At 39.0% G+C, this 8,794-nt stretch overlaps 1 protein-coding gene and 1 pseudogene across 1 annotated transcript in view; one reads left to right on the top strand and one right to left on the bottom strand.

The window, feature by feature from the left end:
• The window catches only part of LOC107704261 (ovarian aromatase-like), a 6,416-nt pseudogene extending 4,277 nt beyond the window's left edge, over positions 1-2,139 (bottom strand).
• A 5,823-nt stretch (positions 2,140-7,962) lies between these two features.
• Positions 7,963-8,794, top strand: part of LOC107704260 (gliomedin-like) — a 10,268-nt gene continuing 9,436 nt past the window's right edge. Inside the window, exon 1 of the mRNA XM_016507142.1 lies at positions 7,963-8,580. Within this exon, the coding sequence (XP_016362628.1) occupies positions 8,131-8,580 (450 nt within the window). The 5' untranslated portion in view covers positions 7,963-8,130. The remainder of the gene's footprint in view (positions 8,581-8,794) is intronic.

Here is an 8,794-nt window from a genome sequence, read left to right as displayed (position 1 = left end):
TTAAACTTCATCGTTATAAATGTGTAATAATAAATATATGACATACAAGCTCCAATAGAACTGACATTGAAATTTATTTTAGTTTACCATATATGCTTAGTAGTGTATTTGGCAGTACATTTTAATCATATTTCAGATATATAACAGAAGTAACTATGAAGTTATACACAAATATGCACTCTCAATTGCATTGGACATAACAATTGTAAATAACATGCAGTTACGTGCCCTGTAAACATTACATTCAGTTTGCACTAATTAAATTATTTTAAATTATGTTATTTCTGTAATAGGTACTCTTTTTTTTAAAAATATGCTCAAGTGTAATGTCTTTTTCATAAGGGGTGGTGTTTGTGTGTGTGAAAGAACTTACGTGCTCAAGATGACAGTTTCCTCACCATTGATCCAGACCCGCACAATGTCTCCGTATCTGCTGTTGTAGTAGTTGCTGGCAGTGCCGTTCCCAGACCAGATGAACCGACAGTAAGAGAGAAGAGGACCCAGACCCAGGAAGAAACAAGGACCTGAATGAAACGCATTGCAGCAAACAATTAATTGACACAATGAGGATGTGACATGCTATAACAAATCTGAATCAGTTTAAAAACAACATTTTCTCACTTATTATACACGGAGCTTTTAGGACAAAATAAAAATAAATAATTAATGTATCGTGTGTGTCACGATCTGCTACGGTGCGGGACCACGGCGCAAGGAACAAGGAGACCAAGAGTACAGAAACCAAGGAATTTATTCATCTTCACGAGGAAATCACACGTAGCACTGTAGACACAAACAATACTGGACGTCTCCAGACACCGGATGACTGTCTCCTTCCAGTCGAGGTCGGTGGTGTCTGGGATCTCCGTGGGATGATGGAATGTCATTCCGATCCGGAACAGCGTTGCGAGGGTTTCCCCCTCGAGGGAGCTGGTGAGGGCGAGCGGCACGAACGCCCTTGCAAAGACGATGGGGTCTGGGCTCGCCTGAGCCAACGCGATAAACATTAATCGTTCCTCCATTTGGGGACGTGGAAGAACGCACGGGAAAAGCAACAAAGCAAACACTTTCAAAAAACGGAAATCAAAACGGGGAGAGGGGGTGCCGCTTACTTTAGGGTCCGGTATTCTGTCACGATCTGCTACGGTGCGGGAGCAAGGAATGAGGAGACCGGAGACCAAGAGTACAACAAACAATACCGGACGCTGGAGCACACACAGGGAACACTATTTATACACACAGGAGGAGGGGATGACGAGACACACCTGGGAGCAATGAAACATCATGGGAAACACCTGGGACAAATTAAACATGGGAAAGGAAGGCACATGAGGAAAACAACCACAAAACACGGAACAGAGTCTGACAGTGTGGGGCTTTTACTTTTACTCGGAACATTTAATTATGCAATTAGAATGTGTGACTATACTGTCTACCCAAAATGTAGATAGCATAGTCATGAACAAATGATAAAAAGGCAAAACACTGCATGATAGGAGATGTGACTAACTGAAAACTCCTCTTTCCCATAACCATCAGTTAAAAAAAAAAGTATTTGTAATGGATTTGATAAAGAAAATGCTGTGTTAAATAATAAAGGACAAATTTTCAAATGAACCCTACCAACCCGACACATGGTCTTTCTCTGCCCAATGGTGTTTGATGACCAGCAGCAGGCAGAGTAACAGCAGCAGTAGTGTGGCCATGGCTCCGCACACATTGTCTCGAGCACCATCACTACTGTTATGGGCTCCTTTCATCAGAAGGTCCAGAACAGCCTCACCGAGATGCACCTGCTTCATTCCGCAGGGCTGGAGAAGTTCACCTGCCATAAGAATGGATTGAGAATTACAGCTTCCTCAAGTCTGAAGCACCAGAACTGCAGACATACTCTTTTATATGTGAGTGGTTACATGGGATTGGATCAGGATAAATCAAAAGTCAAAATAAAAACTCAGCGTAACCTTGTGTGCTCCTCGTGTCCTTCAGCATCAGTTTCCAAAACACTGACATGCGCGAACCTTCAGCTGTGCCAAACTCATCTCTGCATCATATTTTCATTAAGACATCAAAGACTTTAGGAGATACGAGACATCTGCGACATCACCTTGAGTCATTCTACAGGCTCTCCTGCTCAAAAAAAAAAAAAAAAAAAAAAAAAAAACATTACTGACTGTTTCCATCCAAAGTTGCGAATTTAACTTGTGTGCAAAATTGGAATATTGCATAAAACATTTGCGAATAAGCACCATTTTCATTCAACGAGTCAGAGAGAACAAAACTGTCACTTCCTAAAAAAAAAAAAAAAAAAAAAAAGTTTTTCAGACTTAGGCATACTAGGAGTTATTGAATTACCCTACCCTTAACCAATGCAGCTTGTTGAGAAGTATCATTATTATTATTATTATTATTATTATTATTATTATTATTATTTCGCGAACAAACTAACACATTTCCAAAACAAGTGGACAATAAAAGAAACAAATGTGTCATCTTTTATGTTGTCACAGTGTCATTCAGTCTGGACTTTGTTTTGCAAATGTTCAATTCTTAAATTTAGAACAATAACTTAGAACAGGGGTTCTCAAACCTCTCCATGAAGTACCCCCAGCACTGCACATTTTGTATATCTCCCTATATCTGACACACCCCCTTCAGGTCTTGCAGTCTCCACTAATGAGCTGATGAGTTTAATCAGGTGTGGTAGATGAGGGAGACATACAAAATGTGCAGGACTGGGGGTATTCCAGGACAGGTTTGAGAACCACTGACTTTCAATAATAAGACACTATAGCAGGGGTGGCGAACGTCGGTCCTGGAGAGCCACAGCCCTGCAGAGTTTTGCTTCAACCCTAATCAAACACACCAAGCTAATGAAGGCCTGAAGGGTTACTAGGAAGCTTCAGGCAGGTGAGTGTTTATTAGGGTTAGAGCTGAACTCTGCAGGACTGCGGCTCTCCAGGACCGGAGTTCGCCACCCCTGCACTATAGGGCAAACAAATGAATTAACTACAGACATGGGATAGAATCTGTATCTTAGGTGGCATTTGGAGATATTTACACAAACTGTTTAATGCAGCTCAAAGGTGGCATAATTGCATTTACATTGCAATTAAAATAGCATTCATGTTTTTAATATGAAATATATCTGAATATAGAAATATGAAATGTTGGAAAATTAAGCAATACTTTAAATATTAAATTAAAATTGCCAGTAGGAAATGGCAAGTCACTGTGAGAATAATTCATTCAATTGATTCATTCAAAATGATTCTTTCAGAACAAACCAAGTGACTTTATAAATAAATAGGCTTGTTTGAGATGAGCAAAATCTGTGCAGAACCGATCACCGCGAGATGCATGCCGGTTAGAAAAGTGTCCGAGTTACGTCCGACTTGCTCTGATGTCATGCTGACGTGTGCCAAAAAACTCTCGCGACGGCGAGGCAGCTGTGTCGGATTGTGCAGTCGAGCGCAGTTGCTCTCCACCAACTGCGCTGATCAAAAGCATGATGGGAAACGACTGACTGATGACACAGCTTAATGCTCTTAGGTTCAGACAACTGTGATGCTGCATTCTCTTCTAAAATGTTTTATTTTTTTTAACTGGTTCCTTGTGAATATGTATTTAAATTATGCATGAATGTTCCCAAACACTATGACAGTGCGATCTCTGTGTGTGATTGTTGTCATATTTCTATACAAATCTAAAATACATGTTTGTATTAAGGTAAAAATGGATGATAAATACACCTTTCGTATGGAATTAAATAGCAAGCACTTTGAGTGTCTTCTTCATAATATTTATTTTCATATAAAAGCATCAGAACTGAAATGATATCATGTTTATTAGCAACACAGCACATGAGTGTGAATAACGCGATATCTGTCTTTGATCTCGTTGGTATCTGTTCCACTTCGAGAGGGCAGAACTGTCCGTCTTGACTGCGCTTATTTCGCTCCTCCCCTCACTGCAGCCGCCTACTCTCACCTACATTTCAGGCGAGGCGAGGTACATGGCAAACAAGCCTAATGTCTCTATAAATGTGTCATTGAATCACTGACTCACCTGATTCATCCAAAACGCTGAATCATTCAGGAATGAAACACCACTGTGTTAAATGGAGATGCAAAGGTTCTGCTGCATTTTGTTTGGAACTATTTTCATTGGCAAAATACTGAAAAAAACAACTGTCAATATTGACAATATTGTATCTAAAATGTATGTCACTTAATATTAAGTTAAACACAGCCTATTTATTTGTCTATTCATTCTCTTAATTATTCATTTGTTTATTATATACCACTGGATAAAGACATGGTATTTCAAAACCAGACAGTCTGACTTAAACTTTAAGGATGGCCACACTACCCAGAACCCTTGGCCAATATTTTGTGGCAGCAGCTTAATGGTTAAACCCCTGAGGATTTAACTATAGATGTTGCTGGGTTAAGGCCCAAAGGGGGTTATTTGAACCACTGTACCCTTGAGCAAAATGCTTAACTTCAGGTTACTCCAGGGGGACCGAAGCTGTAATGTTACTGTAAGTTACAGTACCTTAAATAAGAAACCATTGGCTAAATACCAATTAACCTACATAACTGTGAAAAAAAATAAATAAATAAATGTGAGTGGCCTTCGCCCATGCAAAACAGGTATCGATGTGTGGCTGCTAAGGTGATTTTTGCTTGTTTAAGTGCTTGCTACAGTGTTCTGAGTAAAATATGCCCACTCTCATGTTTCTGTGAGCTGTGCTCATTTACTTCATCGTTTGTGACTGATATTTATTAGTTTAATTGACTTGTAGGGTATATTGAGTTATGTGACTACATGGTAGTGTAAGGGGGGATTTTCATGTATGTCAGAATCTCAGGGTGGTCTTAATAAAGACTTTGAGCCTCTCATAAAGGAGTCGACCTTTTGAAAATGCAGCAACATCACACACTACGTATTTGGGGCAGGAATGTCTTTCTCGGAATGAAACAAGTAATCTTTAATTCATTGTAGAACAAAGTGTCCCTCTGCACATTGAAAGCCACGTCACTTAAATATGTTGTCACTTCAATAAGGTCTTTGTGGTCCTTGAGTTTCGCAATTCTTCAAATAAGTTGTTTGTCCCCTGTAGCAAAACTGTGGGCAGGAAGCCACAAGGAAGGGAATTGTGGGGACTGTCAAACATAAATGTATAGATCATTTACATTTATGTTGCTTGCTGGTGCTTTCTTACAAAGACATCCAATATAGTGCTTATATTGTGTTTGCGGAAACTGCATTTTGTGATAAATATTAGCTACAAAACTCAATAAGTACAGTTGAATTTTTCATGATTATGACATTTTTATTGTCCATCCACTGAATTACTTTGCTAGCCCATCACTAACACCTTGCATCCAGGGGAGGGTTTGTGTTGATCTCTAAGATGGTTGTGTGTTTAGCTCAGTGAAAGCAATGTTAGCCATACGGCTGTTGTGGGCGGACATTTGTTCGGTTTCTCATGAGGACTGCCAAGTGACAGATAATAACAGCAATGTTTGAGACAACGCATAGGGAGAGAAGCCAAACCACTTCCCTTTACTGAATACAGTCCAATGTCCACTCAACTGACCTCTTTGAGGTCTGAGGGCCTGTTACATAAAAGTTTTGCATAAATAGCAAGTATCTCTCTCTTTTTTTTCCATTTTACATTATCACCCATTTGGTTGTAGTTTTGTATGTTCTTGCATCTCATTAAAAAAAAATGATTGAAAGAAAATCAGTAATTGCCTGCTTGTGTAAATGAAGAACCATCCTAAATACATTAAAATATGTTGTTCCACAAGGCTCTGTTTCAGGCCCTTTGTAATTAATTTTGCACATGCACTCTAGGAGATGTTATTAGGAAACTCTGCATTGCATTGCTATGTAGATGATATACATCATTTTATCTTCTTTTTCAACATAGTGGATTGCGTTAAGGGCAGAAATCTAGATTTGCATGTCATGTTGAATTAGTTATAGCCTACTTCTTAATAACCTTTTCATGGTCTAGTCCCTCATTATCTGTCAGGAGAGTCAGTGAACTTGACTGACCTTGACTGAATTTTGAGTTTTAAACAGGTTTATGGTTAAAGTCAATTAGTTTTTCAAGCCAGACTTCTCTACTGCCGGCATGGTGCATTTTGTAGCTTATTCTGGCCAAGAACCACCCACTCAGACAGGAAGAGACTTACTGACTCTCACATGTAGACTTTCTATTTAGAATTTCAGAAATAATAAGTATCAATAATTTCACAGACATTACTTGTGAAATATACAGCTGTGCTCAAGAATATGCAATTCACTGTATTTCTAGGTGTCTTAAAATTCTGTTTTAAGATTCAATTACACAAACCAAACACACTTTCTTAAATCCAGAGATCTATACTAACCAGTGTTGGAATATTGCTGTTACAATACTGTTTCTCCCAATCGAATTAACTGATTATGTTGCATTGTTGCTTTTTATGTAAACTAAAATGTGTTATTTTGTAATTGTACGTATCCTGATGCGTCATTTCATTTACACCGAAAAGCTGATTGGATTTAATTGGTTCTAATTATGTAACATATGCATTACCTCCAATGCTGATACTAACTACCTCAAATACAGTAAAACCTTTTTAAAAGATTTGAGTTAATTTAATGAACAGTTGTCAGTCAAAGAATTATTAAAATATTCTAATCATTGAGACTATTTATTGACCATTTTAGATCGTTTTACGTGAAATATATCACTCTTGTTAAAGAACTTGGCTGACCTAAAAAAAAAACAAAAAAAAAAAACCTGAGCTAAAAACAGATTTACAGTTAATTCCAATTAATCTCAAATGCCAGACTTCTGGCAACTAGTGCCTTGTTTGTCAGTGAAGTTGTACCCAACTAACTATTTAAAGAAATTACAGAAAAAAAACCTGACTGAACTGATATGACCTTCACACTTCTCCCAGCATAAGCACATACTCAGTACACACTCTACTCTGATACCTTGTTCCTTGCTTGCGTGATCACACAAACCCAACCAAGGAGCTTGTAGCTCAGCTTGTATATTTTATTTGGCAATGACCTACAGCTGTAGGGCAGAGGACCACAAAACATAACAGACTTCACGGTTTCATACAGCACTGTACCAGCATTTATCAGAGGAAAATCCTCTTTTTTAATACACAAACAATCTGGCTGTGCACCAACCAGACTATATTATTATTATTTTTATTGTACAACCAATACTGGCAGTGCCTGCCATTTCCAATTATAGCAAGTGCAGATGTAGTCCACATTCATTATATAAGCATAGAAAGTGAAGACTCAATGAGAGCGAGGTGCTAACTGTTATCAGATCAAAACCCAAATTAAAACTACAGAAATGGGTCATGTTGCATGATATGGGCACTGTAAGAATTGTATGTCAGGCCTTCACAAGCAGCCTGAGTTCCCTCAAGGGTCTAGGCTCCTTTATGCTGACATTTACTCACTCTGACATGTTCGTGAAATCACTGTGGAGCTGAATAACTTTTTTGTTGTTGTTGTCAGTTTTGTTTTGTCTGTATTGTTCTCAGATATGGTTATACTTTCAGATTTTGTCCATTCAAATGTTTAGAACATGTTTTGGTGTTAAAAGTTACACTACCTTTGCCAAGACTGCTTTGAAGGTCTAATAAAAAATACATAAAAACACTACATATTTGAAGATGTTTGGAGACAGTCTTAACAGAACTGTTTTAAGAAAGTGTTTACTGAAATCTTGCAGTGGCTCTCAGCGTGTCTAGTTTTCTTCCACATCATTGGCTGTTGGTGTCGATGTGGATTATGCTGGTCAGCCCACGGTCATGCTGAAGAATGGACTCTACTGCATATAAATCAGGTGACTGCACAAGTGGAGGGTTCTTCTCCAGCGCATCAGGACGGCACAAAGCCGAGCAGCCCTCAGTCGCACACAGACTCAACTCGAAACAAGGACTTCCATTGTCTTCTCGCATCCAGAGACTGTCCTTTTTTGGGGGGGAATATTCTAGACTTTTATTATTCAGCTTTACTTTTGAAAGTGTTGAATTGTTGTTAGTTGTGTTTCGCGGTTTTTGAACACTTTTTTTGAAATTCTGAATTGAAGTCAGAATGCTGGATCCACTGGCTGAGTTGAGAAGAACCGGAGGCTTTAGGCAGTGTGGTGGCCGGTTGTCCTGGCAGGTGCGTTGGATCTTGTACAGCATGTGCGTACTGACGGTAATAAACTGTGCTGGCCTGGTTCTGCTCCTGGTTCAGCAGAGAGAGCTGTGGGCTCATCTGACTGAGGTGGAGAGGCAGATGGTGGAGATTTCTCAGAGCTCTGTGGTGGAGTTCATGACACAGGTGAACGAAGATGAGGCTGAGTATCAATACTCCAGAAACAAACGCAGCCGGCAGCATCGAGGGACACGACCCTTTGAGGAGCACGAGGGGAGTGTGGGAGAGGAAGTCTTGGGAGATTTCCAGTATCAGTATCCGAAGCCGCATGGGCCGGTTTACCAGCACAAATTAGAAGAGCAGGATGGAATGATGACAATGATGACATACTCCATGGTGCCAGTAAGAAACTCACACTGACATGATTGATTGATTTGTGCAGATTACACAATTAATCTAAATTTTCCAAAGCAACCTGTATATAAAATTGGACAGTATCAACTGTAGTTTTTTTTTGCCCAGACTGCTTTCCCTGGTTTTGAATAAATAAATAAAATAGAATAGAATAAAATAGATAACCTGATAGCTGTATAATGTTATATATATTTTTATTATA

The sequence above is a fragment of the Sinocyclocheilus anshuiensis genome, unplaced genomic scaffold (genome assembly GCF_001515605.1).
Source record: "Sinocyclocheilus anshuiensis isolate Anshui unplaced genomic scaffold, SAMN03320099.WGS_v1.1 scaffold863, whole genome shotgun sequence".
NCBI lineage: Eukaryota > Metazoa > Chordata > Actinopteri > Cypriniformes > Cyprinidae > Sinocyclocheilus > Sinocyclocheilus anshuiensis.
Note: the sequence above shows the minus strand (reverse complement) of the source record. Positions and strands in the feature narration are given on the sequence as shown.